Here is a 21,612-nt window from a genome sequence, read left to right on the forward strand (position 1 = left end):
GGCAATAAACTGTGACCATAAAGTGTTCCAAAATATTTAATGTGTGCACTAAGATGATTTCTTTTTTAAAAACCAAACCGATTTTATAATTTGTATGCCTTTTTATTTGCTTATTTAAAACGTTCATAGTCAACTATAGTTTTTTACCATTAGTCCTTTAATATCTCTTGGGGTAAAAGTACAACTTAAAGGCGCCAAAACTGTTACGATAAAGTGTTTTAAAAAATGTAATGTGTGTTCTAAGATGATTTCTTTTTTAAAAACCAAACCGATTTTATAATTTTGATGCCTTTTTATTTGCTTATTTCATTTATGCAGACATAATTAAAGGAATTTTAAACGTCCATAGTCAGTGATACTTTTTCACCATTAATCGGTTAATATCTCTTAGGGTAAAATTACAACTATAAGTGCGTAAAAGCCCCAACATTGACAATAAACTGTGACCATAGAGTGTTCTAAATTTAATGTGTTCAATAAGTTAATTTCTTTTTTAAAGGCCAACTATCTTTTTAAATTTTAAAGCTTTTTTATTTGCCTATTTCACTAATGGAACATTTTCTTTCCATTGGTTTGGTATTTTTAGGTAATTCCTTTGAAAAGCCCCCGGCTGGTCACACCAAACTAGAGATGCGCTGGCTGCTACTTTCGCACGCACCGTAATCACCCTGCCAACTGGGCATTTCGCTTCGCGCCGCCACGGTCACATTGGCACAGCACCCAGAAGAGAGAGACAAAAAACAGAGACAGAAACAGCGCAGCAACCAAAATAATAACAATTAATAATACTAAGTGTCCGCCAAAGACATTGCACGAATAAAGGCAAACGCTCGTTAGCAGTCAGGCCAGCTAGTACTAGTTTCTTCCCTTTCGTTTTGCCAGCAGTCTCTCTTGGTTATTTTCTGTTTTTTTTTTCTGTTGCGACGCATAAATCGTCTTAATCGATACACATATATATATAAGTTAACGGAGAGTTCGAAAACAAGGCGAACGATTGCAGATTTCATTTGAATGTCGCAGTTACCTTTTGTGCAGCAACAACGACAACACTGGCAGTAGGCAGCGCGACAATAACAATAACAAAATCATAAACCAAAAACGACGAAAAAGAAGTCGAAAAATAAAACGTACGACGCAGCGCAGTCGTTGTGCCAGTGTCTGTATTGGTGCGTGTGCGGGTGTGTGTGTGAGTGCGAGTGCGAGGGAGCCAGCAATAGGGCTCTGCGTCGACGGCGGCAGCGGCAGAAGAGGAAGAAACAAAAAGTTCAGTTTTTTTCAAACAAAACTCGAGCTTCGCAGTTGAGCATTGGCTGCGCGTTTCGGAAAAAGAGCTGAAATTAATTAGTAGTAGCCCAAAAAAATTAAGCCACCACACACTTAGAGGGCGTGGCAAAACAACAGAAAACAAATAATTGAAAGCAACAAAAACGGTGGGCGGATAGAAGGAGAGAGAGGGAGAGGAAAAGCGAGACGCAGTTGGAGATTTTGTTGCTGCTGCTGCCGCCTGCAACAAACGAAGATAATAAAAAAGAGGAGCTCGAAAGAGAACAACAGTAACAACAACACAGGGAAGTCAACAACAAAAGCTAGCGCAAGCGAGAGACACACAGAGAGCCACAGAGAGAGAGAGAGAGAGCGAGCAGCTGAAAACATATGATTTTTGTTTGTGTTGTTGTTTTTGCGCGCGCTCCGCGGAACGTGTGAGAAAAGTGGAACGAGTTGTGTTTCAGCTGCTGATTCAGATTCAGCCAACGAACAGCAACAACAACGCAAGTGGTAAGTTCTTCCTCTTCTTCTAGTTGTTTTTGTTTGACGCGCAAAAAAAAAAAAGGAAACGAATAGGAAGGAAGGAAGGCAATATGGTGTATATACATATGTAAATGGAAAATCAAAGCTCTATTTATGCAACTATTTGTTTATTGTTGCTCTGTCGAAATCACAGACGTGTAAATTGTGCAAACAAAGAGCCAAGAATAGAGCGAAAATCGTGGGCACGCAGAGGAGTGAAAAGAGAGAGAGCAGCCATTTCGAACCACCAAGTTTTTGCTGTTATTCAAATGTCAAAAGTAGTGGAAATTTTGTTTTGGCTGTGACGCGAAAAAAAACAATATTTCAAAACACAAACAATGAAGGAAAAAAGTCACACACAGATACACTCGCCCATATGTGTGTGTGCCTATGTGTGTGTGTATGTGCGCATTAGACGGGCAACAACAAAGCAGTGGAAACGAAACGGACTGATAGTGAAACACATTGGGGCACAGTGGTTGAAGAGTGAGAAAGATGGGAAGTGGGAAGGCAACCCAGTGTGTGATATTATATTTTGAAAATTCCAAATTGATAAAGAAGCTGGAGATTTCGAACACATTTTAAAAAATACTTTTTTATTTATTTAACAAATTAAGCTTAGCATACAATGGTAAACCTAGTACTATATTACCGAGCACTGGCTGCGGAGGCCTTCTTCGAATATATATTTTTTTATTATTTAAATATTTTTTACTTAAAACATAAAATCACCTGTTCTATAGTACATACACATTTTTATATACCATTTGGCTCCACTGTGCGACGCTGCGAGAGAGAGAGCAACAACAACATTTCGTTGCAGCTGAGTTGCTGCAAATGCGTTTGTGTGTGCATTCAAGTGCATCTGAATGTGTGTTAGTTTTGTTTTCGTTTTCGGCTCTCTTCTAGCTCTCTCCATCCCCCTCTCTCCCGTGCTTTCCGACTTGTGTATATATTTTGATAATTGCTCTGCTTTTGGCTCTTTGTTTTCCAACTGTATTTAAGGGCAGCAACAATGACAGCACCAACAACAACAACAACACGGTGGTCGTGTAATCAAAAAATAACAAAAATATTTGAATGGCACAAATTGTTTTCGCTTCATTTACGAATTTAAAACGCACATTAAAAGTGACATTTTTCAATTGCCACCCCCAGTATCTGCCTGCTCTTCATGTCTCCTCCACCGCCCACCACCCCCTGGCCCACCTATGACTTTACCTAATAGAAATGTTTGCCAAAAAATTTGCCAATGTTTGGGCGAGTGGGTGGGTGTCATTGAGAATAAGCAGAAACACAAAAGCAGAAGAACACACCATAAAAAAAACGAAAATTGCATTCCGCCTGTCAGCACTACAGTGGGGCTTCAATAATGTAAATTCTTGAATTTCCAATTTTCAATTTGATGTCATGGTTTTTAAAACTAATATTAAAGGGATAAACTTTAAAATTGGGTTTTCTTCTATAGTTAAATATATTTTCCTTATAATCTTCATATTTAATCAAGTAATTTAGAAAACATTTAATCGATTTTGTTTTAAAATTTGAAGTGATTTCAATTCTTTAACTTATTGAGAAGTAACTTATATTATTTATTCAAAAAAAACGGAATAATTTAAAATTATAATTTTTTGGAATGAGTTTAATAATAATTTAAACAAGAATAATTTCAAATTATAAATTTTTTCAATAAGTTTAATAATAATTTATCCAAAAATAATTTGAAATTATTAAACTGTTGTAATGAGTTTAATAATAATTTACCCAAGAACAATTTGAAATTATACATTTTTTAATGAGTTTAATAATAATTTACCCATTTGGATAGTTACTTAACTGTCGTGTTTCAATAGTTAAGCTACCATAAAATGGTGTTTTGTTTGTATTCTGTTCTTAGTTTCGTTAATAATTTAACAATTATTTAACAATTTATTTAACAATGATATTGGTTCATTACCTACTTTGCATCTTACACTCAATGCAAAGTGAATTTACCACAGCTAATCCCTTTCAACACCGAGTTCATTTGGTGGTTCATCGAGTTCATGTTCGAGTTCATTTCGAAAGCGTTCCACTGTGCGTTTGTGCATGGCCTATGGGTTAGTTTTATCTGCTCTAGACCGAGGGGTTCCTTTGTTCGCGTCCAAGGACTGCCAGAGGTTGAGGGACCCGGAGGCCTTATCATCCGCTGAGGTGTGCGGGGGCGTGTGCGACTGATATACAACGTATTCCTCCTTAATCTGCTCCAATAGAAATTATTTCGTCCGTAATCTAGTGAAAATAATCAGCTGTGTGTGGGTTGATGAACTTGTGCTATATGGAGTCTGTTTCACAGATACCTTATGCAGTACCTACGTGCATTGGGGGGATCAAAAATGCTAAAATTATCAATTATGAAAGGAATTTTTTGTTAAATTTGGCATGTTTTTTTTGTATATTTTTAGCTTTGGCCTTTATTATTTGTGTTGCATTTAAGCTGCTGTTACTCACAGCCTAAAAACACGTTTCTATTGCTAGAACTGATGAAATTGCATGCCTAATATGTATCTCAACGGTGTGTGCTGGTATTTATAGTAACACCTGTTCGCGGACTGCGCTCGTGTGTGTGCGAGAGCTATTGCTGGCTATCTTTGGCTGTCGTAAAAGGAAACAAAAGAGGAGGAAAGCAAGAGCAAAGGAGAATCGCCGAGATTTTGTCAAGTGGCTTTTGGCAATGGCAGCATAAACAATGGGCCCAAAAGGAGGCAGAAAACATGCTGGGGTTTCTCTTTGCCCTCGCACTCTCTTCCTTTCTTTCTCTCTTCCTTTCATCCTCTCCCTCTGCAATTGCATTTGAGCCCCAGATTCGTTTATGCGTGGGCCTGAACTTGCGCTGGAATTGATCGAGTGTCAAGGATACGTGTAAACTAATGCGGGGGCAGGCACAGTCTGACTTCTGTAAAAAGTACTGCCTGGCAGGTTAACTTTTTAAAATTAATTAATTTTGGAAAGCAAGAAAAAAGCTTAAAATTGATATAGTAATTCAATTAAAAACTGTAAATTATTATTACCAAACAATATCATTCCAAAAAACGTACTTACAGTTTTTTAGTAACTTATGTCTTTTATATTCTGTATATTAAATATTTCTTATTTTCCATTTATTTAAAGCATATGAGATTTTTTTTATTCAATTTAAAAAAAAAATTAAATTTCTAGCTGAAGTCCCATTTTTAGCTATGACCTAATGGATGACCTACATTTGTGATGCTGGTTTGTGCTTTGGAGGCTTGACTGTATTAACATTGAGGGGTCTTTCTCTTTCTCCCCCACGAAATTAATGCCGTTTGGATGCCTATTGCTGAACAAAGACAAATGCGTTACTGGCGGTCGCCGTGGGTGGGAGGAGAAGAGGTGGAGCCAGGGGGCGGTAGGCCATCTCTGTCTCTCTCAAACAGCCTCTGGCTGTGTGTGTGACAATGCCTATTGCTATTACAGTTATTGTTTTTGTTTTTGTTGCGCGTGTGCCAAGCCAATTGAGGAATGCAGCGATGCAGCTGCACTCTTCCCACACCCGCTGCCCGCCTTATGACACCGTTCTTTTTGGGGCTTAACCCTTAGGCTACCCTCAAGATCCCCCTGTGGTTGCTTTCGGGAACTTGAAGTGCTCCCCAGTAATCCCTCTGGTATTTCGCATTTTTCACAAGCGTTTAATTGAATCATTACGCCTTTACAACACGACTTCGTGCCTTATCACTTGCCCATTCCAATACGGAATACTATATGCTCGGTGCATACGTATTGTACATATATAAGTATAGCTTGGTAATTACCTCATTTCTATCTATATGTGGCGAAATACTCGTTTAATCAATTGCCACCACACGTGGAAGGGTTTTGCAAACTGCATGTGTATTTGCTGAATAAATCGCTACTTGAGTAATCATCTCGATAGGGATCGTTCACCCCCCGTCCTCTGAACGGATGGAATAATTAATAAATGACCGCAGGGGAGAAAGTCAATGCTGTTATAGTTTTTAAACTAATTTTATTCCAAATTTAATTGGAAACCAGAAACTGTACATTTGGATCCTAAAAATCTGCTTTCTAGACTTAAGAACTCTTACCTTTTGCAGTCATATTTTATTATTTAAACGAATTTTATAATTATAAATAATTATTATAATTTAAAAAATAGATAACTACACTATACTTAAAACATTTTTAGAAATATCCCCCGAAGCAAAGTGTTTGCCATTTTGTCATTTCCAATATCATTTTCCGGTGGGGTCATGTGGGTTAATATGCTTTCCTTTCCTGAACAATTGTTGCACTATCGTCGCTTGCTCTCCTCTCTCGATTCCCTTTTCTTTCGCCAATTGGAAAGGGAGAAGAGATCTGTGGCTTGGCTTAAACGGTTATTTCCAATAGACGGGGAATGGAGACTTGGGAATGGGGAACAGAGAGCTCCTTTGTGTTTGCATATTGCGTTTTGCTGGCGAATCGCAGTCGAAAACGGAACGGAAAACCAAAACCAGAAGCTAGGAGCCAAAGCAAATGGCCTGATGATTTCTGCGTGACTTTGAGGTTTTTTTTGTTGTGGCTTGGAGGTTGTTTTGGTTTCGCGTTTGCAGTGTGAAAAAAACCACAAATATTGTTTAATTTTTTTGCATGGCTTTCGTTTTTGTTGTAAAAACATACGTTCAATTTGTAAGCTTATTTTGTTGCTATTTTATTGCACTTTATTTGCGCACCATAAAATCGAAATTGACAAAGAGGGGGCTGAAAAAGAGACCGAAAAATTAAATTCAAAATAAAAACAAAGTGTAGAGCTGAAAATCCACGTAATGCGCTAATAAATTGGTAACAAGGGGGCGGGGTGTAGCAGGCGACAGTGGGTGGTGGGGGCTGGCTCTGTCCAAAGATTAAAGCTTTTTGATTGAGACAAAGGGAAAATGGAACGAAATGGAATGACCAAAAGAAACTATGAAATGTGCGCATTAGGGTGGACATTATTTGACTGTCTTATCACCGTTGTTGTTGTTTATTTGGCGAGCGAAATATAGTTTATTAATATTCTTTTTTTTGATAGGCTTGAAAATTCGTTCATTCGAATGAGACATTTTCGGGCTTACTAAATTGCTAAATCAAGTTTATTTTATTATTTTTCTTTTTGCAACCAGTTCTAAGGCGTATTTTATTTTGTTCAACTCTAAATGTATTGTGCAATGTATGAGTCAATGAATAATAATGACATGCAAAAAACAAACAAAAGGTTGAGCGACTATCATAAGATCTTCAAACTACAAGTCCGCGTTTCACATAAGCGGGCAAAGGTCTCTGCTCCGCCTATTCAGGCTCACCCTAAAGAGAGTGAAAGGAGCGGGGGAGCTGTGAGCGGGGGAGTGGCATGTGTGAGATTGTTCAATTTGTTTATTTATTGTTTTTGCTTTCTATTTGCAGTTGACAACAAGAGAGCCAGCGAAAGAGAGCGAACGAGCGGGGGCAAGCAAGAACCGATCAGACGCAGTGTCTCCAGGAGAGAAGTAGCATAGGCCAGAGAGGGAGAGCGAGAGAGAGAGAGGAGAGCAACACCCACTGCCCACTGCCACCCCCAGCCGCCCGACGTCCCCTGACCTCCAGTGTGGAGGCTCTGCATCATTGGCAGCAGCTGTGGTAGCAGCTAGAAGAGGAGCGATTCCGGCGGCCAGCAGCCACCACCGGCCATCCCCCCCATCAGCCACTGCATCATGTCCGCGGACTCGCCACGCCGCCATCCCTCCGGCGTGGTCGGTTCCGGCATTGGATCGAGCTCCGGATCCGGTTCCGGCTCCGGAGGCTTGGGCTCCGGCTCGGGCGGCAGCAGCAAATCGGGCGCCGCCGTGCCCGCCATTGTGCCGCCGCAAACAGTGTCGGATCGCTCGATCCTCGACTCGGCCATTGGCTTCATCAATGAAGTGACATTGGCCAATCAGCCGGTGCAGGATCCCAAGGACACCATCACCTGGGCCCGCTTCGAAACGTGTGCGGATGTCAGCGATCCGCGCTTCGGCGATGACTGGGAGCTGGAGGGGAATGCAGCGCCGCCACTGCTCCTGATACTCGGCTACGGTCTGGGCGTCCAAGTGTGGGCCATTCCGGCCAACGGCGAGGCCGTTGAGGTGCTATCCTGGCGTCACGGCGTCGTCACTGCCCTGCGGGTGCTGCCCACGCCGGCCACGGCCGTTGCCCTGGACGAGAACGGGCGGGCGGACGAGCCGGTCGATGCCTTTGCCGAGAAACGACCCCTGGTGGCGTTCGTCGATGGAGGCAGTGCAGCGGCCAGTGGCCTACTGGCTGGCAGCTCGGGATTGGGTGGCGGCAGCGGCGGTGGAGTCACAATAGTCGGCGGATCCGGCGGAGGAGTTGGCGGCATAGGCGTTTCGGCCGCCGCCCAGTTCAGTGCCGTGAACTTCATGTCCCTCAAGACGGGCGTCCAGGTCAAGACGATCAAGTTCAAGAACGCCGTGCTGGACATCCAGGCCAATCGCTCGGCGGTGGTCATCACGTTCCACGAACGGATCGCCGTCTTCGATGCCAGGACGCTGGAGGACCGCCTCACCATCACCACCTGCTATCCCAGTCCGGGGTGAGTGAACCCAAAGGGATTTATGCAGCCTTGTAGTTCAGTTTAGTTAACTATAAATGCCTAGGTCAAGTGCTTTCCATTTAATCCTCCAGTTCAAAGTTAGTTATACCAACTGATGATCTACAAACAATAATAATGAGGAGCTAATAGTCTCAATTTAAATGGTCGATTAACTTTGATTGTAGCTCTTAGTTGAACTAGCTAGGGGTTAAAATGTGATGTAAGTTAGGATTAGAGTCAGTTGAATGCTCGTAACCCACCTAGAACTTGAACTCATGTGAAATTTCCCGCTCTTTCTCGGCAGGATCAACCCCAATCCCATTGCGCTGGGTCCGCGCTGGCTGGCGTATGCGGAGCACAAGCTGCTGCACTCAAAGCGCAGCGGCGGCGGCTGCGATGGCGAGGGCGTTCCCAGCTACACGGCCACCGTGCTCAATGCGGCCAAGTCCTTCGGCAAGGGACTGCGAGAGCTGGGCGAGCAGGTGGCCGCCGGTCTGACGGGGACCACCGCCGGCAGCGGTGCCAGCTCCAAGAGCAGCAGCTTCGACTCGGCCAGCGGCGGTCCGGATGCCAAGCAGTCGGGTGTGGTGACCATCATCGATGTGAAGGTGGGTGGCAGTGGGATTCCTCCTTCCCAACCTGATCGCTAACTGAGCTCTTCGATTGCAGCATCCGGTGAAGGACTACAGCCCCACGACGGGTACTCCGCTGAGCTCCACGGGTGGCTCACAAGGCGGTGGCGATCCCATCGTGGCCCACTTTGTGGCCCACAGCGAGGCTCTGGTGGCCATGGAGTTCGACAGCTCCGGCATGCTGCTCCTCACCGCCGATCGGCGCGGCCACGATTTCCACGTGTTCCGCGTGCAACCGCATCCGGTTGGTCCGAGCCTGGCCGCCGTGCACCACCTGTACGTGCTGCATCGCGGGGATACTAGCGCCAAGGTGCAGCACATCGCCTTCTCGCTGGACTCGCGCTGGGCTGCCGTGTCCACGCTGCGCGGCACCACCCACGTCTTCCCCATCACGCCCTACGGCGGCGCCATGGGCGTTCGCACGCACACCTCGCTGCATGTGGTCAACAAGCTGTCGCGCTTCCACCGGAGTGCCGGCCTCGGGGCAGACGGGCGCTCCAGCTCACCGATCTCGCACTCGGAGAGCACGACGTTTGTGCAGTCGCTGCAGCCGTATCACAATCCCACGTTGCCGCCGTATCCACGGCCGTCGGTGGTCCAGCCGCTGGCCCAGCTGCGCCAGCCCTTCACGCTAGGATCACCGCCTGGATCGGCGGGCCTGGGCGGTGGAGTGGGCGGCGGCGTTGGCATGGGCACTGGAGTGAGTTCCGGCGGTCACGGGGGCGTTGGTGTGGGCAGCAGCAGCCAAAGGCAGCGACAGCGCCTGTCCTCGCTGTCGGACGACAGTGGCAAGCCACTGAGCGTCTGCTCCATCTTCGCCAAGTCGCGCTCCTGGCTGCTGGAGCCACCGATGGCGACACGAGAGCAGCCGCATCGCGTCCAGCGCAAGGCGGTGGACTCGCTCTTCGTGATGGCCGGACACGGGGCGCTCATCCAGTACGATCTGGACACTAAGCTAGCCTCACGTGAGTCACTCAATTGGTGTTTCCTTGTTGCATCTACTAAATGGCTTTTACTCACCCTTGCACAGATGTTGCCAAAGAGAAGATTTGTGATGACACGCCCATCGAGCTGGAGGTGGAGGCCCGCGCCCAGTGGAACCTGGGGCGGCGCAAGGATGGATCTCAAGAAATCGCACCACCGCTGACGCTGGACAACTGGCTGATCAAGGATCGGCATGCCAGCCTGCTGCTGGACAGTGCCCATCATTTCGACGAGCCGGACGAGCGGGCCGAGAGCTGGCTGGCTCAGGTGGAGATTATCACGCACGCAGGTCCCCACCGTCGGCTGTGGATGGGGCCGCAGTTTGTCTTCAAGAACTACAACACGCCCAGCGGGTGAGGGATATATTCGAGGATTTCTAAGCCGCTTTATTTGTATATACCAATACTTATGCGCATTTATGTGTCCACTTTCAGTTCCAATCTGAACCACGTCGATGCAGAGGCCGTGGAGATAGGCGTTACCAAGACGACGACCACCACGCTGCCCTCGACGGCAGCAGCTTCCTCTGCCCTGGGAGTGGGCTCGGTGGGGGGCAAGGATCGCTCCAGTCCGCTGAACATGCCACTGAATGCAGGCTCTTCGGTGGGAGGAGCTGGCATCGGCAGCTCAGCGGTGACGGGACGCAGCGGAGCCGGAGTACCGGTTCTAATCGAATCCGGATCTTACAGTAAGTGGGTGAACCTGACTAAGGCCTCCTGGTCTAACTCGTACTTTCGATGAACCCAACAGGCAGCATTGAGCAGAGTCCCAAGCTGATGGATCGCTTCCGGCATGGCCACTTGGACTCGGACTACGTCCACGGCGACACCCGTCTCAAGGAGGACTTGGCGGATGCCATGCGCGAATCCCCATCCACGGCTGCGGCGCGACGTGAGACCACGGGTAAGTGGCAAGCGAATCGCAAATCGTCCTGGATAGATGTACACATAAATATCGCATGTTGTGTAAGACTAGTCGAAAGCTAGCCGATGATTGTGGGAAGAGTCTTGCTTGCGTGGCTCCGGCGGTGTCTCAGTTCCGTGCTGGCCATCCAAGCGAGGGAGAATCCCTGGAATCAGAGGCATCCTCCCTGATCGTTAGCCGATTCTCGATGTCTTCACAAATCGTTTTATTAATTGTCTACAATCTATTCCAACGTTTTATGTTCCTTTTTCACATTTTGGTTTTAAGTTTTTGTTTTTGAAACACATTATTATATATATATATATTCTTACGTTTTAATTTACGAACGCTTTCAAAATGAAAATGTTTAATTCAAAATATTTTTGGTGTTCAAACAAAAGAAAAAAGATGTATTTAAATCTTGATTATAAAACACCACGAAATTGGCATTGGTTGTTGGTTGTTGATAATGATGATGAACTATGATGATATGATGCTGATGATGATGTTATAGCCATTCTCCCACCTCTCACCCTGCATGATCCTTTTACTCTACTCTCTCATATCACTAAGCTTTCTCCTCATCCCTCATTTATTCACATTTCTCCCTTTCTCCGAGTGAGTGTGTTTATTGGAGTGTTTTTGGTGTTCGGTGTGTTGGTGTTTTTTTTTAACTTTTAGTTATTATTTATTTTGCTAGCCGGAACAAAATATTGCCTATGCAAATTGACAATAAACTTTTCTTTGGTGTTTTCGTTTAGCCGTAAACTGAGATACAACTTAAATTAATCTATTTCTACCTTAATGACAACTAAATTTAAGCTAACAACATTTTTGTCACAGCAGAGTCCCCTTTTCCAAAAGAAAAAAAACCCACAGATACTACCTACCCCAAGAGAATTCTTCTGCAACACATTATATTACACATCTACTTCTAACACTTCACTGCCCCATTGGTCGCTGTTAATCCTGTCTTGCACCTAACCCCCTGGGATTGGACCGGACTGTTCGGGTGGAATGTATGGAGACATACCCCTGATCATGTCTGATTCCCCCAACGAAATCAAAAAAAACCGCTGCAGCTCGATTTGGACGCTTTTCTCACCACGAAACAGCACAGCCTTAACGATCTTTTTCACCACTGTATTTCTAATCTATATACATTTTTCCAAAAAATATTTTTTACTTAAAGATTTTAATGCACTTCTATCCTTCATACTTCTTTTCACGGTTAACCCTTGCCATTACCATTTTGCAGTTCAAAATTTTTGTTTTCCACACCTTACCATACCTTTTCACCACAGTTTTCACCACCACACTTCTGAACACACTTTCTAAAACATTTTTCAATTACTCCACCCATTTGGCTCTTATCACTCAGTTTTGTGTAATTTTCACCACTTTTCCCGAACTCTCCACTACATGGTTGCATTTCTCATCACATGGTTGCATTTTATTCACCTCTATGCACTTTTCACCTCAACGCTTCGCCGCTTCTTCTTCTATGGGTGACCCTTTTCGTCCTTGTCTCTTGTGATTCGTTAAATACACTTTTAATTTTTTATTCGTTTGCTAAAACTGACGAAGTGAAAGTTAAAATCCAAAAGTTTCATTGCACGTGCGAGTGAGATAGCCATAGAGTGATTGGGGGCGAGTGAGATGGTGAGAGGGAGAAAGCGAGGGAGCGAAAGAGAGAGAGAGAGAACGGTTGAGAGGAAAGAGCACATTAATCTACATGAATCTTTTAATAAAAAGCCAAAGCCATAAAAATTTCGAAAACGCAATTCAAAATTCACGATAAAACAATACTCCAGTTTCTTTATTATTTCCCCAAAATCAATGTCACGCTACTATTTTCTTTAACTTTAACTTTAAATTATTTTCGTTTTCACACTAAACAAAAAAATTAAAACAGATAAAAAAGTAATTTTTCGTTTCTCATATTTTTAATTTGCCCAAAACAAAGTTCTATATTTACAAAGTTTTATTTTTCTGTTCCACGTTCGATTTTCCTTTTTTGTTTTGAGTGTTTTCCGCTTCCTTTTCGATCGATCAACTGCTCGAAAAATACAACTTCTGACCGCGCATACTGCCAATAAACCAAGCTTAGCTAAAATATTAAAACAAAATGCATACAATAGATAGAGAAAAAAACAAAAGGAGCTAAAAATATTTATTCCAATTAAACATTTTCAAATCTTCGAATCAAAATCGAAATCAAAATTTGCCTTTGGCTTTTTGTTTTTTGTTTCCTGTACGAACCGAAAATGCGCTTTTCTCATAATTTGTTTTCTCTTCTATTCTCTTTTCTCCGCTCTGTATTCTGTGTCCTGTGCCCCACCGTTGTTGTGCCCCGCCTCCAGCTGCCTCTGCAGATCATGCAGCTCCTCCGTGTGGCGATCACCTGGCCACCGGCTCCTCGCCAGCCCCAGCGGATCTCCTGGCCGCCGGCGGCGGTGCCGGAAGTTCGTCCTCGAACTGTGATAATGCCTGCTATTACGATGCCCTCGCCGAGCACGAGAGCCTCAACGACCTGGACGAGGTGGCGGAGGATCAGCACTCGGAGGCGGAGACGCATTTGCACTCGATGGATTCCATTTCTGCCCTGGCCTCCGTTCTGCCCAACATTTGCAGCTATTCGCGCGTGGAGAAGATGGTCAATCCGCTGGGCACGGTCACGGATCTGAATGCTGGCATCTCCGGCGAACTGCAGACGGATATGCTGGACGAGGTGGTCGGCCAACTGGCCGCCGAGGACACGGTGATCCATGAGAATTGCGATGAGGCCCTGTTCAGGCCAGTGGTGGCCATCTTTTGCAGTGATCCGGTGGAGCGGCAAAAGCTGCTGCAGAAGGATCAGAAGACGGAGGAGGCCACGGCATCGGAACTCGAGCTGGAGCAGGCCATTTGCCAACCGCCAGTGGTGCTGGTCAACAAGTTGATAGTGCCCGTGATTGCCAAGGAGGTGGACGAGGTGCTCGTCCAGAAGGAGAAGCAGAAGTCCCAGAAGCAATCGCACAAGGCACAGCAGCAGCAGCAGCAGCAGCAACAGCAGCAACAGAAAACCCTGCGATCCCTGGCCGCCGCCGAGGATGCGGCGCAGGCGCAGAAATTCGCAGAGCTTTCGCACCTCAACAAGCCCAGGGGTAATCCCAGCCAGGGCAACAACACTAAAACTGCCAGCCATAAGAGTGGGAGTGGCACCTCCGAGGATGAGGCCACCACTGCCACGATCGCAAAGTCAGCGAAGAAGGCTAAGAGTAACAAGCAAAAGACCAGCGGGAAAGTGATCGAAAGGAAGCCAGAACAGAAGAATCTAGAGCAGGATAAGATCCTAGTGGAGAAGGAGGAGGTGGTGAAGAAAGGCAAGCCGGCGGAGGACTCCGATCCGGAATCAGATCATGCTGACAGTCTGCTGGCCAACAAGAGCAGCATTGCGGCCGTCATGGTGAGCAGTGCCAGTGCCCAGGGATTGAGTTTGCATGTGGAGACGAGTGCGCCGGATGCGCAGGACAAGAATGAAGAGGAGGAAGAGGAGCAGGAGCCCGAGGAGGAGCCTCCTAGGCCGAGCAAGAAGAAGGTACAAGCAGGGGGAGCAGTGGAAACCATGACAATCGACAAGGAAAAGGAGAAATGTAAGGAAAAGGAGCTGAAGCTCAAAGAGAAAGAAAAGGAAGCAAAGCTTAAGGAGAAGGAACGGGAAGAAAGGCTTAAGCTCAAGGAAAAAGAAGACATGTTAAGGGAGAAAGAACGGGAAGAGAAGCTTAAGGAGGAAAAGATCAAGGAAAAGCAGAGAGAAGAGAAGCTCAAGGAGGAAAAGATCAAAGAAAAGCTAAGGGAAGAAAAGCTGAGAGAAGAAAAGCTGAGAGAAGAAAAGCTGAGAGAAGAAAAGCTTAAGGAGGAAAGGATCAAAGAGAAGCTGAGAGAAGAAAAGCTAAAGGAGGAGAAGATTAAGGAGAAAGAAAAAGAAGAAAAGCTCAGAAAGGAGCGGGAAGAGAAGTTAAAGGAGAAGGAACGCGAAGAAAAACTTAAGGAGAAGGAAAGAGAAGAAAAGATCAAGGAGAAGGAAAAGGAGAAGGAGGAGCTGCTCAAGAAAAAAGAACGAGAGGAAAAGCTAAAGGAAAAGGAGAGAGAAGAAAAGCTAAAGGAGAAGGAGAGAGAAGAAAAACAAAAGGAAAGGGAGAGAGAAGAAAAGCTCAAGGAGAAGGAGAGAGAAGAAAAACAAAAGGAAAGGGAGAGAGAAGAAAAGCTCAAGGAGAAAGAACGGCAAGAGAAACTGAAGGAGAAGGAACGTGAAGAGAAGCTTAAAAAGGAGATGGAAGAAAAGCTTAAAGAAAAGGAAAGAGAGGAAAAGCTTAAGGAAAGGGAAAGAGAGGAAAAGCTTAAAGAAAAGGAAAAAGAGGAAAAGCTAAAGGAAAAAGAGAAGGCCGAAAAGCTCAAGGACCTCGAAAGAGAAGCTAAGCTGAAGGAGAAAGAGGCACAGAAGGAAAAAGAGGCCACAATCAAGGAGAAGGGGGAGAAAAAAAAGGTGAAAGAGAAGGAAAGGTCCCTCGAATCCCTCATCCCGGCAACCGTGACTAGCCCCTGGAGGCGCGTCGTCGACGAGGCTCCACCCAAACTGCCAGCGGTTCAGGATTATCCCAGCCTGGGCAAGAAACCCACTAAGGCGAGTCCGGAAAAGAAGCGAGATGAGAAACTATTGCCGGAACTAACTACTCCCCCGAAAGAGGTCAAGGACACGTTCGAGGACTTCCTGAGTGGCCTAAAGCCGCTGGAGGCCCTGCCACCTCTTCCCGCTCTAGAACCCCTGGAGGTCAAAGAGGACTCCAAGAAGGAAACGGTCAGTTTGATCAATTTCGAAACTCCGCTCCAGGAGAAGTCGGCGATCCCTCGAAACATTTCCCCACCACCCCGCGGTTTTACCGAACAGAATCTGATCCTGGCCCTGTGCGACTCCCTGCACTACGAAAACGAACAGGAACGGCTAAGGAACACAGATCCAGAGGCGCAGACCGAGGTGGTGACCACACCGGAACCGGTCTTTATAAGCCTGGATACTCTGGATCTGCTGAAGTCCACCTCCACGTCGAATAACTCTTCCGGATCCGAGGAGATTGTCATCATGGAGGAGCCCATCAAGAAGCTGAGCAAGAAGCACAAGCGACTGAAGCAGCTCCAGCTGCAGCAGCAGCAAAGGGAGCGGGAACGGGAGCGGGAACGGGAGCCAGACGACGAGGAGCTGCGCCCCCTGATCAGCATCAGCATGTGCGACTCGCAGCTGGAGGTGCAGGAACAGGAACAGGAGCCAGCTGCCAGGGCAACTCCCGACGAGGATGAGGACGTTGAGGAGATGGAGCCAGAGCAATTACTGCCCGAGGACCTGCTGCACTTCGGCAGCAGTGGCGTGGCCACCAACGCCACCAACACGGACAGCGAGGGACCCGTGCCGGCCACCACGTCCGACGACAATGTGGTCTACGGCTCCTCCAGCACAACCAATGCCGCACCGCACAAGCTCAAGACAAAGAAGCTGGAGCACAAGATCAATCTGATAGCGGCCATCGAGGCGGCCACCTCCTCGTCCACCTCCTCGGCGGAGGAGAGCAGTGTGGAGACGACGGTTCATTCGGATCCCACGGGCCTGGGTCTGGGCATTGGATTGCCATCCACGCTTTCGCCAGGCGGAGCAGCTGGCCCCGGGAACTTGGCCTCGGGTGCTGCCACCCCGGCCACTCTGCCCGCCGCCGGAGGCGTCACCTCTGTGGGACTGGGCGTGGGCGTGGCCAGCCCGCCGAGTGCCACAAAGAAGAAGACGAAGCGCCGCAAGAGATAAGAATTAGCGATTTGTTTGCTGTGCGTCTTTAGCCTGGTGGTGCTGTGGCATCTGTACGCCAACCGACAGGATGCAGGGGCACCCACTGCCCATGCGCTCCAGCAGCAGCAGCAGCCGCAGCAACAGCCGCAGCAACAGCCGCAGCAACAGCCGCCTCCGGATCATACTCTCTCGGAACAGCCAGGGCAAGCGGACAACCAGCCCGATCCCATCGCGAAGCAGGAGGAAGGTGACCAGCCGGCGGGCGGAACCAGAGCCAAGTAGGGGGAATCACTCCTTCTACCATAGACAGCAGCAAACGAGGGCAGATCTCCTCCGCCCCACAGCAATTCGAAACCCATGCGGAAATGGACAACAACCACGACAGATGACTCTAGATTCTTAATTTTTAGCTGTGTGCAAGAAAGTAAATCATTTCAGTAACCACAAAACGAAAACCAACAAAAAAACAACAAAACAAAACACAAAACTCTGCAAAAAAATTGTGATTTATCGAAAAGAAAAACAAAAAGTTAGTTATAATGCATAATTTAAAGCGAAAACAAAACGTAAAAAACAAAACAAAACGACTGTAGCTATTCGTTTAGACAAAAAACATAAAAACCAATGAGGAAAAGCGACAAAAAATATTTAAATACTAACCGATTTTTAAGTGCAAAGTTATATTGTTAGCTATACATTTCTAGAAACTATGAATACCGAAAGGCATATATATAAACCACACCCACTTATGTATATGTATATATATGCTACATATATTTAATTGAAGGAAAAAGAAAAAAGAAAAGGCCTAAGCGTAAGCACACAGACCATGTATCGCAAATAATCAACGCTCTCAAATTGTACATAAATGGCGCCCGAACATTCGCTCAGTGCGAAAATCGAAATTTGTAAAATTGAAATCCTGCCCCTAGCTTACACACACACAGGACACACAGTTGGAAGTTAATGGTTAAATGCAAATATTCAACCCACAAGGGTGTTCAATTCTATCCATAGGACGATCCTCCCAAGGAACTACCACACCTTCCTGCCCGAAATCCAACTGGGAGCAACTTTTGCAAAGCAACTAATGATGACTACAGCATACTGATTATAATACTAATGTCCAGTGTCACAATCGTTTGAGCTCGTTCTAGGCTTTGCTTTCGTTGAGTTTTCTCCATACTCGTTCAAGTTTCATCTACTTTCTCCCGCACTCCAGGTCCCCTTTTGAATTTTCTTTTATTTCTTTGTTAATTTATACAATTATTAGAAATTGTCTCATGTGTATGTTTTTTTATTTCGTTTTCTCGTTTTTTTTTTCTTGAAAAGATTGTAAAAAGTAAGGAAATCAGTTGTTTTCTGTATATATATATGTGTATCGTATAAAAATTACGTCTAACTCGCAGTATTTATGATTTACGTTTGAGAGATGGATGAAAAAGGAGGCAAGGAAATCGCTAAACACTAAAATTTAATTTAATTAAATGATGAATGATTAAATAAATGCAATTTTAGTTAAAACAACAGAGGCCAAAATGTGTTGTCACTGGGTTTTGGGATCTTGCCTGCCAGATTTGGTACTAAAAGTCATCAACAGTTTTAAACATGATTTACATTTATTATGATATCATATTAAATAATATTACTATATATATATATATTACTAAACATATATATATTTTTATTATAATATCATAATATCATATCTTATATCCTTATAATATTATAATCTCATTCAATATACATATAATATTATAATATATCATATAATATAATAAGTAATATTATTATAATATATCATATAATATAATAAGTAATACTATTATAATATATCATATCATACCATATCCTTATGATATTGTAGTAATATTATTACTTTATAACTATTAAAAACCAAATTTCAAAATTAATGTTTCGAAAAAGTTAGAAATTTATTTTCAACTTTTTGTTGAAATCTTGTTTTGAAATCTTAAAAACTAGTTTTTGATTTAACACGTTTTGTATATAACATCAAATTGTTTTGATGAATATTTAATGTGTGTTTATTTTTGGGAATTAAAATTATTAATCATCAATCAAAATTACTAAATATTTTATAAGTCATATAAAGTTACTAATTTATATCAAACATGTTCCTCCCGTAGGCACCTATATTACCACGGATCAGCTGGACGGCTTGGCTCACAACAACAATAACAACATCAACAACAACATAATCCCAACCAAGGGCAACTTGAATCCCAACGCGATGCCCAACAACAAGGGCCCGAAACCGGAGGTCACAGATGCTGGGGACTACCCCATCCGCCACTCGTTCGGCGACCATGGCGAACTCTCGACCGTGGTCAACATCGAGGTGTTCGACGACCAGCTGAGCATGAGCAGCATCAGCACCAACAGTCGCCTCTCGCTGGAGGGGCCGCCGTCGCAGTCGTCGCCGCCCCTCAGCCTGACCAACGGGCTGATGGACACCAACCTGATGCACTTCAGCGAGAGTGCGACCACCACCGGAGCAGGGCCGCAGCGAGGTGGCGCTGGCTCCCGCTTCGCAGTGGACGTGGAGCTGGACGGTGAAGAGGACGACGGCGACGGCGACGACGAGGTGGAGGAGGACGAGGAGGCTGAGCGGGAGGATCGCCAGCTGGGCCGGCGGAATTTGTGAGAGTTAATGCAGAGGGCAGGCCTGTTGGGTGGCCAGCTCCAGTTGCGCCGCATCTGCGCCCAGCTCTTCAGCCCGAGTCCGCGAGCTGGCGAGGATCAGGGCCAGGATTAGCTTGTGCTGCTCCAGCCACCCACTCTCCGTATCTCCGCATCTCTCCATCGGCAACGGCATTGGCATCTGCCTCGGTATTTCGTATGTGTATCTGTGTCTCTGAGGAGCTATTGTAGTTTAATTTGCTTGCTTTGTTTAGTCCTAGTAGTCGATAGTCGATATATCCGGAGCCTGTCTGCAGCCATTTTTATTTTTTTTTGTTTTTTGATTTCCACAAAAACCAACACAAGGCCCCCCTCCCAAAAAAAAAACTAAAATGTGAAATGCCAATGCAATAAAAAAGTAAACAAAATCGTGTGAAAAGATATATAAGCATAAGAAATAGATCAGATCAGACCTCAGCTGAATGCCGTGATATTTAAAATAAAATTTAACAAAAACAAAAGAAACAGAAAAAGTAAGGAAAAGGAGGAGCGTAGAACGAGCGAGAGGCGAAATACAATACAATATTACAAATATACCTATATATATGTCTAATGATCAGAAGGCGCATAAGCAACACAAAATATGAAATATGTAATAGCATAATAGCTCCATCTACTTACCTTAGACTAAAAGAACAGCTCCTTAAGCCCAAATCCGAAAGAGTTTTCACCCTATTTCGATTTGCTAATTTTTCCAATTTTTTTGTACCTTAATTAAGTAGGAATTTAGTTTTGTATACTTTTCTATGTAAACCAATGAAGTCCAGTTCAGCAACTCACTGTGCGTTTTGGGACTGCTGGATGGGAATGATTTATTGCTAAAAACGATTACTACATAGACTTCCTCTCCCATAGTTGTAAAGTGCACTTTGTAAAGCCCTTAACTTTAGCCTTACCCATAAACTCAACCGATTCCAAGTCTTATTTCTGCCTTCAGCATTCACACTTTTGTCAGAACTTCTGCTCTGAAGCGAGAATCCATTCCAAGCACACGCAAACCTTAATGTAAATTCAACAATAAGTCTCCGAAATAATCGAGAAAAGCAAAACATATCCATTTACAGCTACAACTTATAGTATAAATATTCACAATATTCACATTGGTGCATTAACGACATCCCAAAGCAAAAGTCTTGAGAGAACAGTTCAAACTTCGTGGCGAAACATGCAGCATATATATATTTTTATAAACGTTGAACGACGATCTACACACTTAGATATATTCTGGATGAGCAGGCTGAGAGGTCGCATCCCGAAACCAATCGAAAGTCAATCGCAGACAAGCAATGAGCCCTGCTCTCGTTGCCGCTTCCTGTTGCCACCTATAAAGGAAAGAAGACTCTCTGAGGTCGCTGAAAGTAATCATAGATACAAAAGCATACACACACACGCATACTGCTGGCCAGGTTGAGGTTGTGGATATAGAAGATTGAGGAAGAAGATTTTATATTGAAGCGAGGACGGACGATTTGTATAGGAGGAGAGACAAACATAAGCATATTTTTTATACTTGCAACTATAGTCTTCACTTTGTGTTTCGATTTTCCAAACGTTTTTAGCCCCCTAAGTCCACGGAAACGACTTTGCCTATATATACACACTGCATATACGCAAATTGGCAGACAATTTACTTAAACCTATATCTACATATACGAGTATATATATCTACATTTACACGGGCATCCCGATGCTCGTCTCATGTCGTCGCATGTCTTTCCCTTAGTTAATCAAAAGTTACACAATCCAAAAGCAAAAAAAAACGTTTTTTATTCATTTGTATAACCGAAAGTGTCATAGAATTCATTTTGAGGGTCGATCCCGGACTCGATCCTACCATATATTATAATAAAAGCATAAACTAAAAACTCAAGATAGACGCTTTTTTATTTGGGTCTTATGTGCGCAACTGTACCTTAAACGAAGTATATCGTTGTACTTAGGGATTTCCACTTCTGATTTGAGTTTCTTGGAACAATACGGATTATTTGTTAAGTTCTATAAATTCTGATTATAGAAAATTGAACTTGGTTTATATATAACTAATATTTTATGATCACATTTTTTAACTGATAATATGTGGTTGAGTAAAGAATTTATAGAAAACGATATAATAGAACTTTCAATTCTTCAAACAAAATTTTTTCAACTCAAAGTCATGGCTTTCTGGTAATTTTTGATTGCTT

The 21,612-nt window shown here is 44.4% G+C and overlaps 1 protein-coding gene across 2 annotated transcripts; it reads left to right on the forward strand.

Annotated features, from left to right (window-relative positions):
* Positions 1 to 702: 702 nt before the first annotated feature.
* LOC108031292 (breast carcinoma-amplified sequence 3 homolog) lies at positions 703 to 21,299 on the forward strand. Of its 2 annotated transcripts, none has more exons than XM_017104654.3 (8): positions 703 to 1,776; positions 7,231 to 8,395; positions 8,700 to 9,003; positions 9,065 to 9,992; positions 10,058 to 10,364; positions 10,446 to 10,699; positions 10,762 to 10,914; positions 18,877 to 21,299. In XM_017104654.3, the coding sequence occupies exons 2-8, from the start codon at positions 7,518 to 7,520 to the stop codon at positions 19,392 to 19,394; spliced, it is 3,342 nt and encodes a 1,113-aa protein (XP_016960143.1). In that variant the 5' UTR covers positions 703 to 1,776; positions 7,231 to 7,517; the 3' UTR covers positions 19,395 to 21,299. The 2 variants fall into 2 exon arrangements, with proteins under 2 accessions (XP_016960143.1, XP_016960059.3); XM_017104570.3 differs by lacking the exon at positions 18,877 to 21,299 and adding an exon at positions 13,278 to 18,258.
* The last annotated feature ends 313 nt before the right edge of the window (positions 21,300 to 21,612 follow it).

This window comes from Drosophila biarmipes, chromosome X (genome assembly GCF_025231255.1).
Source record: "Drosophila biarmipes strain raj3 chromosome X, RU_DBia_V1.1, whole genome shotgun sequence".
Taxonomy (NCBI): Eukaryota; Metazoa; Arthropoda; class Insecta; order Diptera; family Drosophilidae; genus Drosophila; species Drosophila biarmipes.

Excerpts from the sequence above, each read along its gene's own strand:
- LOC108031292 (XM_017104570.3), top strand. The coding sequence starts at position 7,518 with ATGTCCGCGGACTCGCCACGCCGCCATCCCTCCGGCGTGGTCGGTTCC. Across the intron at positions 10,365-10,445 it reads AACTACAACACGCCCAGCGG|TTCCAATCTGAACCACGTCG; the intron begins GTGAGGGATATA and ends GTCCACTTTCAG. Across the intron at positions 10,700-10,761 it reads AATCGAATCCGGATCTTACA|GCAGCATTGAGCAGAGTCCC; the intron begins GTAAGTGGGTGA and ends TGAACCCAACAG.